Genomic DNA, 19,801 nt, shown 5'->3' on the forward strand with positions numbered 1-19,801 from the left:
GCAAAGGGCCAGGATTATTCACTGAATCTTCCTGTTCAAAAAGTCCTCATAAAAGAGATGGTGTTTTTAGAATTGCTTGAATGAAGGAAAGTAGAAGGCATGCCAAGCACAGGGTACACATTATTTATTTATTTATTTGAGGTCACAACATTGTTCACGTTTTTCTTTTCTTTTTTTAAATATGTCTATCGATTTCAGAGAGAGGAAGGGAGAGGGGGAGAGAGAAATAGAAACATCAATGATGAGTCATTGATCAGCTGCCTCCTGCACGCCCCCCATAGGGTTCGAGCCTGCAACCTGGGCATGTGCCCTGACTGGGAATCGAACTGCAATCTCCTGGATTCTAGGTTGATGCTCAACTGTTGAGCCACACCGGCTGGGCACATTGTTCACTTTTAATGTAAGAAAGTGTTTGAAAGATAGGGACTGTGGTTACTAGTTGATTCTATTAACAATTATTATTCCTATGGATTGATTTGGAAATCTTTAATAGGAGAGACAATTTACTAACTCCTCCCCCAACCATGACTTTATACTAGTAGCCTAACATTTACTTTAGGTAAATAACCTGGTGGTTTTTTCCCTTTGAATACTTAATGTTATAGAGATTAAGAATTTGAGCCCGGCCGGGCGTGGCTCAGTGGTTGAGCATTGACCTAGGATCCAGGTGATCAGGGTTCGATTCCCGGTCAGGGCACATGCCCAGGTTGTGGGCTCGATCAATGACTCTCTCATCATTGATGTTTCTAACTCTCTCTCCCCCCTCCTTTCCCCTGCCTGAAATCAATAAAGATATATTTAAAAAAAAAAAAAAAAAGAATTTGATCACTTGGCATCTAAAAAGTGACATAATTTACATATTTTTCTAGGAATTTATATACTATAGATACACTGGCAAAAATATGATGATTTATATCTGACTCTAAATTTTTACTGTTTGTAATACAAATACTGCATTATTCTTAATAGCAAATGACAGAAAATTCAGATGTCTATCAGTAGAGGACTGGTCAAAAAAAGAAATGAGGAGAATCTTTTTATAGTACTCTGGAGTGATTGCCAGGGCATATTGTTAAGAAAGCAACCTGCAGAGGAATTTGTATAATAAGACACCTTTTGTTAGGGCCAGGGGATATAATACAAATATATATCCATATTTATTAATATTTTATAGAAGAAACAATGGAAAGGTAATAAAAAACTAATAAAAGTGGTTACTTATGGGGGAGAGAAAACATGAAGAGACAGGAATGAAAGGGAGACCTCTGAAGTATCATGTTTTGTACTTTAATAGCCATGTAAATGTTTTACATAATTAAAGCATGAATTAAGCTAGAAAGAAATCAAAGCAGTCCCTAACAGTTGAAAACAAAACACATGAACCCAGCCATATCAAATTGGAGCTATAACCACCAGAGAGAAGTTAAGTTACTTCTACTGACTTGACTTCTTAGGACAAATTTTAAGCATATACTAAAGTAGACAAAATTGAACCTATCAGCCATCTTCAAATTGATAATTGAGAAATTATCACTTTCTGGCTAGTCTTGTGTCATCTTGCCCCCTCATTTTATCTTATTTTGAAAAACATCCTAGACATATTTTTTAATCACTAAGAATGCATGTCTAAAAGTTAGACTTTTTTTAAACCTTTTTTTTTTAAATATGTCTTTATTGATTTCAGAGAGAGGAAAGGAGAGGGAGAGAGAGAGAGAGAAATGTCATTGATGAGAGAGTCATTGATGGGCCGCCTCCTGCACGCCCCCGACTGGGGATCAAGCCCGAAACACTGGCATGTGCCCTGACCGGGAATCGAACCCTGATCGCCTGGATCCTAGGTTGACGCTCAACTGCTGAGCCACACCCGGCCGGGCTAAAAGTTAAAGACTTTTAACAAAAGCACATTAACTTTGTCACACCTATGAAAAAAAATTTAATATCTTAAAATCAAATAACTCCTGGTTGGTGTTCAGATTTTTGCATGTTCTAGTAATTTTAGGAACACAATAGTTTAAACATAGTATAAAAGAAAACGATACAGCGCGGTTGGACGTGGCTCAGAGGTTGAGCATCGACCTAGGATCCAGGTGATCAAGGTTTGATTCCCGGTCAGGGCACGTGCCCCGGTTGTGAGCTCGATCCCTAGTAGGGGGCGTGAAGGAAGCAGCCGATAATGACTCTCATCATTGATGTTTCTCTCTCTCCCTCTTCCTTCCTCTCTCTGAAATCAATAAAAACATATTAAAAAAAGAAAAAGATACAAACTTTAAGAATCAAAGATGAAGCCCTGGCTGGTGTGGCTGTTTGTTGGGCATCATCCCGTGCACCGAAAGGTTGCCAGTTCCTTTCCTGGTCAGGGCACATGCCCATCTGGATCACTGGTGAGGGGCGTGCAGGAGGCAGCCCATCAGTGTTTCACTCTCACATCAATGTTTCTCTCTCTCCCTCAAAATCAGTAAAAAATCTTTATTAAAAACCCCATACAAAATTAAACACCCATTAATGATAAAGTCTCTAAAGAAACAAGGAGAAGGTTAACTTGTTTAACCTGATAAATTGTATACAATCATGTGCTGGTTAAGGACGGGGCTACATTCTGAGAAATGCGTTATTAGGCTGTTTTGTCATGCAAACATCATAGAATGTACTTTCACAAACCTAGATGGTATCACCTATTACTGTAGTTATATGCGCTATACTTTCATATGGCTTGCCGAGCAGTAGGTTTCTTTATACCAGCATCACAACAAACACATGAGTAATGCCTTGCACTATTATGTTACAGTGGCTAAAGTGTCACTAGGCAATAGTAATTTTATAGCTCTGTATAATTTCAATTCGACCACCATAATGTAGCTCATTGTTGACCAAAACATTATTATTTGACTCAGGGCTATATATGGAAAACCTACTGCTAACATATTTAATCATAAAAGACAAGTGAACACCTTCCCCCCAGGTCAGGAACAAGGCAAAGATATCAGGTCTATCACTTCTATTCAGCATTGTGCTGGAAGTTCACCTAGTACAATAAAGGAAGAAAAAAAGGAGGGGCATGCAGACTGGAAAGTAAGAAATAAATGGCATGATAAGGTTCTAGCAACTTCACGGGAAACACGGCCAATATGCAAAAATCAATTATATGGCTATATATCAGCAATGAACCATTGAAAAAAATTTAAATATAATATCTATGATAAGTAACATTCAAGAACATAAAATACTTAAGGATAAAGTTAATAAAAATCTGTGAAGTCATGTACACTGAAACCAGACTTTTAAAAAATTAAAGAAAAGTAGATCTTAAAAGCTGTATGTGGTGATTTGTAATATATACATATATTGAATCATTTTGTTGTATACTTGAAACTAATATAATATTATATATTATATATCAATTCTTTAAAAGTTTTTGCATATAAAAAAGGGAAAGTATGACCCTGGCCAGTGTGGCTCAGTAGTTAGAGTGTTGGCTTGTGCACCGAAGGCTTGAGGATTCAATTCCTGGTCAAGGGCGTGTACCTGGGTTAATGGTTTGCTCCCTGTCCCCTGTTGGGGCGCATGTGGGAGGCAACCAGTCTGTGTGTTTCTCTCACATTGATGTTTCTCTCTCTCGATCCCAGTAGAGGGTGTGCAGGAGGCAGCCAATCAATGACTCTCATCATTGATGTTTCTGTCTCTCTCCCTCTCCCTTCCTCTCTCTGGAATTAATAAAGACATATTTTTTTTTTTTAAAAGTGAGGAGTTGATAGCAGAAAATTTCACACAAATTTTATAAAAAGCAATAATCAACAGATCTAAGAATAATGAACTACAGAAGGATAAAAACAAATATTCAACACCTGAACAATTAGAGCCAAACTGTTAAAAACTAAAAGCAGAAAATTTGGAAAGCAGCAAGAGGGAAATAACTTATGTACAAGGAAGGAATATACGATTAGTGGGTGACCTAATCAGAAACAATGGAAATCACAGCCATGTGACATGTTTAGTGTGCTGAAAGGGGGGGGGGGGGCAAGAATTTAAGAATTTTATATCTAGCAAAACTGACTTTTTAAAATGAAGGCAAAATAATGACATTTCCAGCTAAACAAAAATGGAGAGAATTTGTTGCTAGCAAATGTGCCTTGCAAAAATACTAAAGAAAGTCCTTCAAGACAAAAGGAAACAAATACTAAACAGTAACTTAAATCCATAGGAATTAGTAAATGAAGAGCACCAAAAATGGTAACTGGGTAAGTCTAAAACTATAGTTTTCTCATATCTTCTCTTTTTTATATGGTATAAGATTATATAAAGCAATAATTATAACATCGCTAGGTTTATAACATATAGAAGTAATATATGAAGTATTTTTGAACATAGGAAAATAATAACAGGGAGGGAGGAGGGAATGGTGGTATATTGACGCAAAATGCCTGTTTTGTGAGAATTAAGGTATTGTTTTGAAATAGATTGTAGTAAATTAAGATGCATATTGTCATCCGTGAGCAAACTAAGAAAAAAACTCAGAAAAGTAAAACATTAACAGAGGAGTTGAAATGATACACTTAACACAAAAAATCAGTAAAGGAGAAACAGAAAAACAATAAAAGCATGTAACAAATAGAAAAAGATAGTAAAAAATGGGAGACAAAAAGCCAGCCATATCAATTCTATTTAATGTGGACAGACTGAACACTTCACCCAAAAAACACATTGTCAGTATGGATTAAAAAGCGGGACCCAACTGTATACTTTCTACAAGAGGCATACTCTGGATTCGAAGACAAAAATAGGTTGAAAGGAAACATGGAAAAATGCATACTATGCAAATAGAACACTCCACCCAGTGGTTACAGAATAAAGATTTCTTCCTAACAGACTTTTTGGAACATTCTGCAAGATAGAACATAAATTGGGCCACTAAACAAGCCTTAATAAACTTAAGAAGATTAAAATTATATAAAATATGATCTCTGACCAGAACTAGAGAAATAAACTAGAAATTCACAATAGAACAAAATCTGAGAAAACCCCAAGTATTTGGAAATTGAGGAACATGCTTCTAAATAACCCATTAAAGACAAAGATCACGAGAAATTTTTTTAATATTTTGAACTGGGTGAAAATGCACTATCAAACTTACGGGATGCAGTTAAAGCAGTGATATAGCTCTAATTCTTATATCAGAAAAAAGGAGAGAAAAGTTCAAGGCAGTAACAACCTTCAACATTAAGAAATTAGTAAAAGAAGAGCAAATTAAGCCCAAAGCAAGCAGAAGGAGGAAATAATGTGCATTGGCTATCAATGAAATAGAAAACAGAAAAATAGTAATAAAATTAATTAAACCAAAAGCTTGTTCTTTGGAAAAAATTAATAAAGTTGGCATACTTAGACTAAGAAAATAAGGATTATTGGGATATCATAATTATACTAACAAATTAGACAACTCAGATGAAGTGGACAAATTCCTGGGAAAGCACCAATTACCAAATGTAACTCAAGAAAAAATAGACAATCTGAATAGGTCTTCAACAAATAAATTCAGTGAATAATTTAAAATTATCCTACGAAGAGCCCTGGCCTGTGGGGCTCAGTTGGTTGAGTGTAGTCCCATGCACCAAAGATTTGATTTCCAGTCATGGCACATACCCAGGTTGTGGGTTTGATCCCTGGTTGGGTTGTGTACCACAGGGAACAGATCAATGTGTCTGTCTCACATTGATGTTCCTCTCTCTCTCCCTCTCCTTCTGCCTTCCTCTCTCTCTAAAATCAATAACGTTAAAAAAAAAATTCCCACAAAGGAAAGCACAGGCCCAGATGACTTGACTGGTGAGTACCATCAAGTATTTAAAGAAGAAATAATACCAGGCTTCAAACTCATTCATTAAAAAAAAACCACACCTCATTACTTACTCTATGAAGCCACTATTTTTCTCAATACAAAGCCAGCAAACACAGACATCACAATAAAAGGAACTGATCTATATCCCTCAGGAACAGAGATGCAAAAATACTCAAAAAAATTTTAGCAAACTGAATCAAGCAACATATGAAAGGATTTTGGATCATATCCCATTGGTATTTATTCTAGAAATACAAGTGTAGTTTAACATCTGAAAATCAAATTAATGTAATGTCTCATAATAATTAATAGAGTAAAGCAGGGGTCAGCTAACTTTTTCTGTGTGGGGCCAGATAAATATTTTAGGCTTCCGTTGGCCATGCAGTCTTTGTCACAACTATTCAGCCTGCCGGTGTTTTACAAAAGCAGCCATAGACAACAATACATAAACAAATGAGCATGACTGTGCTCCAATAAAACTTTATTTCTGGGGTGCTGAGATTTGAATTCTATAGAACTTTGACACGTCACAAAATAGTACCTTCTTTTGATTTTCTTTCAACCATTTAAAAATGTCAAAACCATTCTTTTCTTTTTTTAATCCTCACTTGAGGATATTTTTTCCATCGCTTTTCAGAGAGAGTGGAAGGGACAGAGGGACAGAGAGAAACATCAGTGTGAGAGAGACACATCGATTGGTTGCCTCCCACACATGCCCTGACCAGGGCCAGGGATCAAGTCTGCAACTGAGGTATGTGCCCTTGGTCATAATCGAACCCGGGACCCTTTGTCCACAGGCAGACACTATCCACTGAGCCAAACCGGCTAGGGCAGAACCATTCTTGGCTTGTGGGCTGTATAACAGTAGACAACTGGTGGTGAGGTTTACTGCCCTCTGAAATAAAGAACAAAAGCCACATGATCATCTCAGTGTGATAGGCAGCCTCTAAAAAGGCCCCCAAATAAGTCCTTCCTCCTAATATTCACACCCTTGTGAACATGCATTGGACCTAAGGGCTCATTTCTAGCAATAAAATACTGCAAAAGAGATTGGATGTCGCTTTGGAGATTAGGTTACAAAAAGATTGTGACTTCTGTCTTGCTCTACTTTTTCTCAGGGCTCTGACTTGAGGGGGAGTGGAGCAGGTTGCCCAGTTTTGAGTAGTTCTGTGGAGAGGCCCATGTGGCAGGGAACTGAGGTCTCTGGCCAACAGCCAGTGAGGACCTGAAATCTACCAAAACCCAAATGAGTGAACTTGGAATTGGATCTTCTGAGGTCTGCCAAAAGCTGTTTAAATGAGGTTGGAGGGGAATCTGTACCCAGTTAACGTTTGAGATGATTGCAAGTTGTGGCCAATACCTTGATTACAGCCTTGTGAGAGACCCTGACTCAGAGGCACCCTGCTAAGCTGCCTGTGCTAGTATTCCTGACCCAGAAAAACCGAGATAATGAATGTTTGTTGTTTTAAGCTGCTCACTTTGGGGTAATTTGTTATGCAACAATAGATAACTAATACATCATTAGATAGAAAAGCACATGACAAAATCCAATACCCATTCATGATAAAAATTCTTGAGGGAGTTTCCTCAGTCTGGTCAAAGGTATCTATGGAAAACTTCCTGCTAACCATCAGACTTAATGATGCAAGACTGAATGCTTCACGCTAAGGTCAGAAGCAAGGATGTTAACTCTTGTCATTTCTATTTAGCATTTTTTTGGAGATTCTATCCAATGCTGTATGTTTATTACAGAATTGCAAAATAAAACCCCAATAGATTATACTCCATACCTGCTAAAATGTCTAATCAAAAAAGGAGACCAATGCCAAGTGTTGGCAAGGATGTGGAAAAACTGGGACCTTCATAGGTTGCTAGTGGGAATCTATAATGGTATAGCCACTGTAGAAAGCAGCTTGGCAGTTTCTTAAGTCAAACATAAACTTAGTATAGGACCTAGCAATTCTACTCCTGGGCATCTAGCCAGAAGAAATGAAAGCATAGGTCCACACAAAAACCTCAGAAACATATCAGCCAAATAGAATGTATGGTTCTTATTTGGATCTTAATATGATCAAGTAAACTTGACAAAGGCATTTATGAGAGAATTGGGAAAACTTAAATATATAGTGGGGATATCAGATATTAAGGATTTAAAGTCCTCTATTAGAAATATGTCCTGAAATATTTACAAGTGAACTATGTCTAGGATTTGCTTTAAAATACTGGAACAAAAAAGGGAAATGGATGCAACAAATAGAATATTGATAAGTATAGAAGCATAATGATGGTACATGTGCTTTCTCTGTTACTTTTGTGTATATTTGAAATTTTTCATAAGTTAAAAAATTAAACTGAGAACTTGACCACTGTGAAAAAAGAGCCTTGAAGAAATTCATAAAGGAAAGTAGGAAGTAATGTACATAACTTAGCTTGTTTCAGCCCAATACTGGTCCATCCTTTGTATTTCTTGCAAAAATCCAATTATTATATTATTACCCTGCAAAAGGTTATCTTGAGCAGAGATTTAAGTGAAAGAGCAGAGACAGGTGCTTTCAGCCTTCATGTCTCACCACTTGCTAGCAGGTACTAGCTTTCTGATGTTCCTGGATTTGCAAAATGCATGTAGATCTTTTATCAGCACACATGCAGTTTGCTCTTAATAGCTATTAACATTTCCAAATGTGAATAAAGTACCATCTTCCCTTTATTCAGATTCTCGTACACATCACAGCCTTTCTTTCCTTTGTAAATGGCACTGGTCTCTTCCTCAATGTGAAAGGATTTATATAATTCCCAGGATTTATAACTGCTTTTATTGGGGGTATGGAAATCTTACAGTTCTTATGTATACACATGTGTTTGATGAGAATCATGTATGATATACTAAGGATGTGTTATTATTTGTTTATTTATTATTTTCTCCTTTTTCCATTTTTCAGTACATGTACTAGCCTTAGCAAGTTCTGTTCCAAACTCAGGCACCTTGACTTGGCTTCCTGTACATCAATAACAAACATGTCTCTAAAAGCTCTGAGGTAAATTTCTTATAATAAGATTGTCCAGTAATCAGAACAAATACTTATTTTTTTTAAATTACTGACACAGTTGGAATTGAAGGAAACTGTTTTATGAATATGTACTATAGTTCGAATGGATCTTTTGTTTTACCACTTGCCCAAATTAGAGGACAGGTGAAATGACTAGAGGTAACTAGGATTTCTGAGAGAGTAGTACAATTTATACATCAATGATTAGTTTTTTATGAAGGCTTCCTCCCCTCTCCCTCCAAAAATGACCCATATTATTGCTTAGTGATTAAAGCAGTGCCCTGGAGTGAGATCATTAACCAGGTACCTTGAACAAATGTAACCCTTGTGAGTTTTTCCTCATCATCTCATAGGTTTGTTACTAGGATTAAACAATATTATCATTATTTGATAACATTAAGCCAAACCAGATAAAGTTGCCAATATTCTACCTTTTGTCTTATAAAAATGACAGTTTTATGTGTTTTAACCTAATTCATATAAATTGCTTAGCATGTTGTAAACACTCAGTAAGTTTTAATTGTTATAATGTTAATACATTTAAGTACATTACAGGAAATGTATCTTAAAAGAAAGGTGAAATGCCCATTCTCTTTGTAACTTTACTTTTTATCAGCCTTTTATGGTCCCATATGTTGGTTGCATTTATGAATAGTAAGAATTAAGCTATTAAAGAAGAGTTTGTATATTTAGTTAGAATATAAGTAATCTAAAAATGTGGCTCCTTCTAGACCTTCCTTATAAATATTGAGCACATACACATCTAAGGCTGATTGCTGTATAGGATAATAGGGTAATATAACAACATTTATAGTTTATAAAATATTCACATAAGTGATCTCATTTATTTGATAACCTTGTGAGGTAGATATAGCTAGGACAAACACTTTACAAATAGAAAATCTAAAACATTTTTTAATGCCAGGTAATGTGATTCAACCATGGGATGTAACTGAATAAGAAACTGTCGCTGCCCTTCAGTTGCTCAGAGTCTAGTGGGAGGAAAAAAACACTAAACATGTCATCATGTTACAGTGTGGCAGTAGAAGTAATACAGTGCTGTGATAGAAGTAAGTGTGGCAGTTTGGGGAGAACGTGGAAGTGGCTGTGGCTAATCTTGGAATTAATCCAAGGGAGGTTCGGGCAGGCTTCCTGAAGTGACTTAACCTGAAGTCACACTATGAATGTTGAAGAATGAACTTGAACCAAGATTCCCGTGCTTTATTTTATTATTAAAAACAGTTAAATCAGTATTTTCCAAAGAATGTCATAGAGCATTAGATATGAAATCAAAGATCAAAGATGAAGCTAGTATTTGATAGAAGTCAGTGATCAAATACAATATATCTTAAGTTCAGCCTAGGGAAATAGTTCTCTAGATATTTCCCAGATAAGGAATATTTATAGATCCTCTGTAATTTTTTAAATAAAAGTTTAAATGTCTTCGTTAGTACTTTGATAAGTAATAGAATTATTTGATAGAGAATCTGGGTTTAACTCTAAACTCCTTATTAATTACTTGGTCAACTTGAACAAGTCCCTTAATTTTTGTTTCCTATCTAGGGAACTTATAAATATGTGATAAGTGCCAAAAAAATATAATTTGAAAAGTATAAACCTCCTTTAAAATCTAATATATGTGAAAAACAGTATTGTGCTTTGTACTTGTTAGGTAAGCTGGATTTGAGCTAGCCCTCCTAGTAATACAGTTCCACATGAACACCATGAACATTGATAAGACCCACTTTTGTGGTTATGGGAGTGCCTGTGTTCTAAATCTATATTAAGTAAATATGTATATTTTTGTGGGAGAACTTGGGGCTCTATCTATTTCCTTTCTTAATGGCCAATAAAATGAGACTTTGGTGCCTTTGGAGTTGGATTTAGTAATATGTTTGTTTTATTTTGTTTTATCCCAAGTGAGGGATGTCCACTGTTGGAGCAATTGAACATTTCCTGGTGTGACCAAGTAACCAAGGATGGCATCCAAGCGCTAGTAAGAGGCTGTGGTGGTCTCAAGGCCTTATTCTTAAAAGGCTGCACACAGGTAATACTCCATATAGTGCTTGTGAATGGTAGAGAAACTGTAAACTTTGTAGACAACCCCAAGATGTTGGCTTAAAGAATATGTAGTAGTTTTGTATTACTGACCAAAGACACATGTTTACCAAAAATTAGTGTTTTCCTTAGAAGAAGAATTAATATCTGACCAAAGATAAATGTTTTGTTTTGAGGGGAGGCAGGCTGGGGAGACAGAAATACTGCACAAGCACCAATAAGAGTGTCACGCAGTTAAATCTGAAAAGAAAACTTGCGTGTTGTACTTCTGAGACCTTTAACTGGATAGGCAAGGAAGGCGGTCTTGGCAGTTCTCACTAATTTTCAAACCACCGGGAGCTTTTCTTAAATGGGCCAAGTATATAGCAACCTACATTTTATAGTGTTGGTGCTTATTTTCTGCCGGTCACATTACAAATTTAGCACATTTTGTCATTAAAAATATTACTAGAAAGAATTGGCATGAAAATGATCAAGAATAGGTTTAGAAGTGACTCTTACTACCTTGTTTTTTTAATGGTTACTAAAACCATGCCTTGGATTCCACTTAAAATGCCGTCATTTTTTCACCGTGATGGGAGGTGTTCTGTTGTTTGAAACAGAGCTTTGGAAGTATGACTACCTTAAAACAACAGCTTGAGCTCCTGGTTATTTATGGAATCCTGAAAAATATTGATTGGAATACATCATTATAATCAATTACTTGCCATCTGTTCTCATCGCTGTACTCACAGCACTGATCTTCCAGCAGCAGATAAACTGTGGATTACTTTCGCAGCTCCTGCTCCCAAAAATATAGGGAGTGTAGAAATGTGAAAATTCTTTTAACTTCATAAATGCTCAGGAAAATTCTGTAAAGTATATTTATCAGAAGAAAAATCCGCAAACATTAGGCAATATTTATTTTATCTTTTTCTTGATTTCGTGATAATAAGAATTTGATGTGGTAGAAACTGATAAAAAAAATAAAACATACTGATCATATGAATTACACCTTTATGTGACCATCGTTCATTGTTGTCTTTGGAACTTGGTTGGCTATATTTAGAATGTATTGATGAATGGGTACACTCTGAAATCTTTATCCTTTGAAACAATGTCAGTAATTATTTTCTCTCTCTCTTTTTAATCTTTCTAGCTAGAAGATGAAGCTCTCAAGTACATAGGTGCACACTGTCCTGAACTGGTGACATTGAACTTGCAGACTTGCTTAGTAAGCAGTCCTTTCCACAGCTCTTCTGTATTACTGATTGATTTCTTTATTATTACTGTAAGAGTTTCAGTCATCAAGACCAGTAGTTTTTCCACTTCAACCCTGGGGACACAGTGAACACACAGATGATTCTTTACTTGATTGACAATACTCACTCTCAGGGACTTTGATATAGATGAGCAGGTAGCTTATTCAGAATTCCAAACAGGCTGACTGTAACCTCATTCTTTTCTACTTAAGAATACTATACTTTTTAGAATTAAATTATTCACAAACTTCAATATTTAAAATATTTTTGGTAAATTAATTGCAGTCACATCTATTAAGATCTATCAGTTGGTCATAACTATTGGGAACCACTGATCTAAACATGATAAGCAAAATGTGCCCTTTAAATTTGATTCAAATAGTATTTGTAGTTCACATTTGTTTCTTTAGAGTTTAGACTATCAGCTTTTTTGTATCTTTCCCCAAATTCCTCAATTTTTGTTAGAGAATTTGCTGAAACCATTCAAGGTCCTAGAACATTGGCAGTATACTTTTAGCTTTTCTCTCTTGCCTTGATAAGTACATATGTGTGTGGCTTTGGAGTGAGAGCCTCTCTTAGCAATGAAAAAGGTTGGTGAGGGTTTTCCTTGTTTCTACTAAGCCTTCTGATTATTATACCCTCTCCTTCTTGTTAAACTGCCTAAAACCTGAGAGCAGAGTGGTGGTTTAGTTTAAAGGTGATACTTTTGTTTAAAGCTGCCACATTTTGTGCAGTTTAAGCAACTTGCCCTTCCAGTCCTTACAGGGTGATGCTTCCTGATAATGATCTGCTTTTAAGGCTTCTGGCTTCTGGAGACCGAGTTAAAGGAATGACATTCTTTTTAATTCTGATTGCCATAGCTACTAACTACCAGAATTTGCCTAATTTCATTTATGAAACAAATTTGGCCTCAGAGAAAGAGCTTATACGACTATTGTAAACATCAAACCATCATCTTACAGTGATAGGATAAACCTTTTCTTGGGCATCTTCAGATTTTACTTATATACGTATACACATACACATTCTGTGTATATGTGTGTGTGTATGTTGCATACACTTTTGCTCGCACACATGAATGCATATATACTGTACCTACTATTTACCATTTTAGTTTCATTTCCTTTACCTTTCCAGCAGACAGAAATCACAGTTGATAAGCATGAAGAACCAGTTCTCTCATGTGTTTATTTTACTGTTTCCCTTCACCTGGTTATTAGGACAGGAGTCACTCCTTTGTCACTCCTTCCATACAGTGTGATGAAATGTGGTTGTCAACATTCATGAGACTTCATGTTCTTGCCCAAATTGAAGTAGCCAAAGTACATTCTTGATCCATTCTCTTTTTCTTAACTAATTTGAAAACAGAAAAGTTTAGTACATTTTGCTCTTTTTAAAATTTAAAGTAACGGTAGTATGACTTAACTTTTCTTCTCTCTTCTTCCTCAGTAATTCCTTATAGACTTTAAAACATTAAAAAGGATTTATGAACTAATGCCACCTCGACAAATTCAATAAAAAATGTTTAAAAATTTAAAAAGGAAAAAACAGTACAGTCCTGCAATACTTTCCTAATACTGTGTAACACAAATTCCATTGGCCTGCTAAATATTCATGTGTATTGATTGCTACTTCCCCCTTTACATTTCACTTTTCCTTGTTTAATAATAATAAATCACATTCGTGTGGCACTTTTTTAGGTTCTTCGACATGTGTATATACCTCATTAATTTATCCTTATGACAAATCTTATATCTGCCTTAGCATCCATATTTTATCTGTATTTTGTTTCATTTGTACAATATTGAGAAAATACTGATTTAAGCAGTAGCTTTTTTTTTTTTTAGATTTTATATATAGGGTTGGGGTTTTTTTTCTTTTTGTTCAGTCCCCCCACCCCACCCCCACCAGAGCTGTCTGCCTGCTCTCTATGAGTCTGTCTCTATTTAAACAGTGATTATTTAAAGGTTGTTTTTTTTTCGGTAGTCCTTGCAATCCAAGGACACTGATTAAACAGAGGTGACAGGAAAGCTGTTCTGAGGCTTACTTAAAATTAGTGAATCTAGCAGGACAAATTGAAGTTCTGGTTATATCTGGTCATATCCAACATGTTAAGATGTTTATACATGTCTTTTTAAATCCTCGCCTGAGGACATGCTTACAGAGAGGAAGAGAGAGAGAAACATCAGTGTGGGAGAGAGACATCAATGGGTTGCCTTCTATATGCTCCCCAATTGGGGATCAAACCTGCATCCCAGGCATGTGCCCTGATCTGGAATTGAACAGGTGACCTTTCAGTGCACATGATGATGCTCAACCAACTGAGCTAGTCTGGCTGAACATGACTTTTTTTTAATGTAACATCTTTATTCTTTTTCATATTAAAATAATTTGAAACATACAAAATTATATTTGAATTGGACACAACTGTTTATCTCCATAATTTAAAATATTATTTATTAGAAAACAAAAATATAGAAATAAATGGATCTGTCGTTGATATGAGATTGCAACTGTCATCCATAGGTGGTTTTATTTTTTTAGTAACACAGTATCAATTTTGAACTTGTTAATATGTTTATACTGTTAAAATACTGCCGTTCTTATTTGTTTTCTAGGTTTTAAAACTAGTTAATTGAATCTACACGATGATACACCCCATGCTGTTCCCAATCAGGTTAAAAAAATCCCATTATAGCTTCTTCCCTTTATCCCCAAAATGAGCACAGATTCTCTTGCAAACTATATCAAAGAAACTGGAAGGAAGGAACAAATTGTGTTCATTTTCTTTTAGGCCTGCTACCTGATAAATATTAAATCTGCTTTTATTTCTTTTTCGTTCTTATTTTCACAGAGGTAACATTTTTTTCCTTTTTTTTGTTCTGCTAAGTTACTAATATCTATGGGGATTTTTTGCTCTTGTTTTTTAGCAAATCACAGATGAAGGTCTCATTACTATATGCAGAGGGTGCCATAAGTTACAGTCCCTCTGTGCCTCCGGCTGCTCCAACATCACAGATGCCATCCTGAATGCTCTAGGTCAGAACTGCCCACGGCTTAGGTAAACATTTCTTTTCTTTTTTAATTTATTCGTTTTTTTAGAGAGAGAGGGAAGGAGGGAGAGAGAAAAAAGCATCGATTTATTCCAGTTACTTATGCATTTATTGGTTGATTATTTTTATTTTTTTATCCTCACATGAGGATATGTTTATTGATTTGAGAGAGAGAGGGAGAGAGAGAAAGAGAGAGAAATACTGATGTGAGAGAGAAACATCAGTTGGTTGCCTCCCATACACATACTGCCTGGGGATCAAACCCACAACCTAGATATGTACCCTGACCGGAAATTGAACCCACAACTTTGGTGTATCGTGATGATGCTCTAACCAACAGAGCTACCCGACGAGGGCAATATTTCTCATTTAGCTAAAAAAATCGGTAAAAGAACAGAGGCCTCCTTCACTTATACTTATTCCTTGGAACATTGAAATTTTTAAGGTAGACACTACAAGGCCACTCCCCTCTTAGGTGTCCTCCTTCTTGCTTTATACTTATTTGATTACATATAATTGGCCTGAACCAAGGGATAGTAGTCCCCTTTTTCTACTTCTTTCTATCCATACTAGAAAAAAAAATCATTTTATATTATTACTTGAGAAAAGAAATAAAGAGGCATTTTCTCTTATTAATGCTTTCATATATACATAGTCCCTGGCTTACAGTGTTTCAACTTACAATTCTTTAACTTCATATGTGAAACTGGTACACATAATAGCCAATATTTTATTATAAAATAAGCTTGTGTTAGATGATTTTGCCCAACTGTAGGCTAATGTAGGTGTTCTGAGCACATTTAAAGTAGGCTAGGCTAAACTGTGATGTTCAGGAGGTTAGGGGTATTAAATGCATTTTTTACTTAATATTTTCAATTTTTGAGAGGTTTGTCTGGACATAACCCCATCACAAGTCAAGGAGTATCAGTAATTCCTTTTTGAAGAAAGTTTTTGAAGGCCCATCCTGTAGTTACTTATATTGTAATAATGATGTCAGGTACATAGCAGAAAGTATTTTAAAAGAAAAAACAGCCCTATAGGAGAACCTCTTTTATGCTGACTAAAAGTATTTTAGAGCAAGCCTTTTTTCTTCATGGCTCTTCCTCTCTGCCTAAGTATAGGATTGGCTAAATAGTTATTAAGATTGCCATGTTAGCATGTGCATGGTATCAAGCCTATGTTGATTCTGTAAGAACACACAACACACTAGTTTGATCTCCATATACCTTTTTTTAATAAAACTTATATTGTACTTATATGTTAGACATGTTAGCCATTGTTTTAAGTGATTAACAAATATTAGTTTGTTTAATCATCAAATACCATATAAGCACTGTCATTATCTCCATATTATAGATGAAGAAAACCGAAGCCCAGAGAGGTCAAGTAACCTGTTCAAGGTCTCTCAGCTAGTAAGTGCAGGACCAAGGATTCAAACCCAGGCAGTCTGGCTCCAGAACTCATGAAACCACTTGTTTTACATTAGAATAATCAGTTAAACCAATAAAACTTTATTAAACCTTTTTTGGTAATCGCCTGGCCATGGGCCTAACTGTAATTAGTGAAAGAAAATTTGCCTACAGTATCAAAATTCCTAAATAGGTCATAGACTTGTTTGTCAAAATTAGTAATATCAGAAGCCTAGAGTAGAATTCTATTCAGGAGCTAAGGAGGTAGCCAAACTCCTGTCTAAAAAAGATTACCTGTTCCTCCCCCTCCTCCATGGTTTATCTTAGTGTTAGAATAGAAAGGCTTTCAAATGTGATACTTGAGTTGGGTTCAGTCAATTCATGCTTTTCCATTAGATACAGCATTCATTTCTAATTGTCAGTTGATAATGATTTCTTATACTTTAGTGGTTTGTTTGTTTTTTAAACTTCTGTAAGTAATTTGTGAACAAACATAAATATTCTATGGTACCATAGTGCAGATTCCACCAAACTTGTCATAGAAAAGCTACTTTTGATTCCTTGGACCTGTGGTTGGTATTTAGGTTGGTGTTTAGCAGTTCCTGAATAGGAAGGTGGCTGCCAGCTCAGCTTATCTCTCCACTGGGCCTTTCTGGGAGCTTGTGGGAGGAGGCAGGAAGCGAAGGGTATTTTTTCGTAAGTATAGAATTTCATATTTGGGATAGGCCTGTAATTAACCATTCCCTTCATAACATTTTTAAAATCTGAGTGGACCTACATGTAAAATAGGGAAAGAGAATAATTTACTTTAGCAGAAGATTAACAGAGTATCTGTCTCCATTTCCATTGTTTTCTAGGAGCAGGCTGTCCTCTTAGGGTAAGCAATATGCCATCAAGAAGCCTTTTAAATGCATTTCTCATGCATTTTAGCATTAAACTACAAGCTTCTATTATATTCTTCTGATTGCATCAATCTGAAATGTGGTATTTACAGGACCACTTTATGATGATTCCATGAAAATGAATGGCAAGATCTGTATACAGACTCACTTAGCTATTAATGTCACTCTATATTATATAGTCCTTAGGGAATAGGAGGTTATTTTCTTAAATTCTTGCTGTTTTAATAAACGCAGTTTTCTGGAACCAAGGGCTTGACTTTCACTTTATTTTTTTAACAGAATATTAGAAGTGGCAAGGTGTTCTCAATTAACAGATGTAGGCTTTACCACTCTGGCCAGGGTGAGTATTTTCTCCAGGTTCTATATAGGTTTTGTTTGGGATTCTTATTTCAGAATGAGCAAAGATGGAAATGTGGAATGGCAGCAGAACTGAGGGTGTGGGGCGTGGGGCACCTTATCTGTGGCTAATGTTCCTGAGTGTTCTTATGCCTGAGCTACTGGCTTGTAGAATACACACTGCTGTAGAAATGCAGTCATGCCTTGGATAACATGATGCTCCTTCATGAGGACTCATTTTCCACATTTTCATATTATAAGTTAAAATAAACAGGGCTTTCTAGTGCTTTGTGAAAGAAACTTAACTGGTTATTTGTATTGGACTGGTGGATGAGAGTAATGTTGAAAGAAACATACAATCTTAATTTTAAATGGAGATGTTTTAAGAGATTTTTCTGTATTCTCCAGAATATTTGAGTACTTAGAGTGGTTTATAAATCGCTGTATAATAATAGTATTTAAAATTATAACTGTCTTTGACCAATGTATGGAACAAGGGGAAAGACCTTTGCTTTTGGGCAGATCAATATTTAATACAATTTAGTTTTCTGGCCTTAAATTTTTTCCATATTTTAAATATTTGTATTGTAATGTTTGGTTTTGTATTTTATAGAATTGCCATGAGCTTGAAAAGATGGACCTGGAAGAGTGTGTTCAAGTAAGATTGTGGACTTTTACTTAGAAATACAGTATGATAGAAATTTATGTAACATGCACATGAGAGCATTCCCTTCCCTCCCCTGGTGTAATGCAGTGCCTGGCAGCACTGCTGACTCTATATGTTTACTGAGGTGTCTTCCAGGCACACCAGACAGAGAACTCACGGTATGTGTGTTCAGGAAATGTATGCCATCAATAAAGTTGCCATTGGAAAGAAAGAAGGCCCAAATATTTGAGCCATAAAGATATTTCCTTAGACCTACAGGGTTTTGATGCTAGTAAATAATAAAAGCCCCATCACACTGATACATAGCTTAACTGGACACTGGACCCCTTACATCATTAGCCCTGGAGACCCAACTCTGCATGGAACCCTGTTCTTCAGGCAGGCAACCAGATACTTCCTTATCAACAATTTCTTTTTAAAAAAATCAATTTTAAGAGCTTTGAGATTAGTTGATTGGGGAGAAACTTTGAAGAGAGACTCTTAAAAAGAAGATAGAGCAATGAATTTTATTAATGGTAAAAATAAAGAAGATACTTGGACAACTATAGAGGTCAATTTTTTCTAAATTACTTGTTATCCGACACTAGTTGGCAGCTATTAGTTCTTAGACTAAAACTTGTTTGTGTCCATTTATCTCTTGCACATGCTTAGTGTCCTTTCCAGTGTTAGTCCTTCTGAGTGATGTGCACACACCTGCCTGTCCCAACTCCCCACCCCCCTGACATTTCTTAGCCCCTGTGAAGCTATATATGTTAGAATAATATAATATCTCAGAGTTGGAAGAATTTGAAAAGTACTGATTTATTTTTTGTCCTAAGATAACTATAAAAGACTTCTTCCTTTGGGAGTTCTTCCTTCCTGAATGTTTGTAGGTAACCCAGATTCCAGCAGCCCCTTTGTGCTACCTTTGGGAAGATAACTGACACCCAAGTTATCAGTCTTGAGTTGTAGCAAGGCTTATAAAATATGGGCCAACTATCTAAAAATTTGAGGGTGTTCTTACATTAATTTTTTTTTATGGAACAGTGTCTTCTGATTGTTTTCTCTGATGGTTGTAAAGAGTTAGAACAAAGTCCAGTGGGTAGAAATTATGAGGGGACAGATTTTCATTCATTTCAAAACCAAAACAGTTTTCAGCACACCTTTTCAAATATGAAGACTAGAGATAACTAGATGTGTTCCAGTCTAGCTTCTCAAAGAACAAATTCAGGTAGCCATTGAGATTTCAATTGCAAGATTTTGTTATTTAATAATTGATATC

The 19,801-nt window shown here is 35.8% G+C and overlaps 1 protein-coding gene across 2 annotated transcripts in view; it reads left to right on the plus strand.

Moving 5' to 3' along the window:
• FBXL20 (F-box and leucine rich repeat protein 20) overlaps nt 1-19,801 on the plus strand; it is a 62,020-nt gene that overhangs the window by 38,533 nt on the left and 3,686 nt on the right. For both annotated transcript variants that reach the window (XM_016202285.2, XM_016202286.2), the window contains exons 7-12: nt 8,767-8,862; nt 10,795-10,921; nt 12,071-12,145; nt 15,104-15,234; nt 17,817-17,877; nt 18,487-18,531. In XM_016202285.2, the coding sequence (XP_016057771.2) occupies nt 8,767-8,862; nt 10,795-10,921; nt 12,071-12,145; nt 15,104-15,234; nt 17,817-17,877; nt 18,487-18,531 (535 nt within the window). The remainder of the gene's footprint in view (nt 1-8,766; nt 8,863-10,794; nt 10,922-12,070; nt 12,146-15,103; nt 15,235-17,816; nt 17,878-18,486; nt 18,532-19,801) is intronic.

The sequence above is a fragment of the Miniopterus natalensis genome, chromosome 17, assembly GCF_054644295.1.
Source record: "Miniopterus natalensis isolate mMinNat1 chromosome 17, mMinNat1.hap1, whole genome shotgun sequence".
NCBI lineage: Eukaryota > Metazoa > Chordata > Mammalia > Chiroptera > Miniopteridae > Miniopterus > Miniopterus natalensis.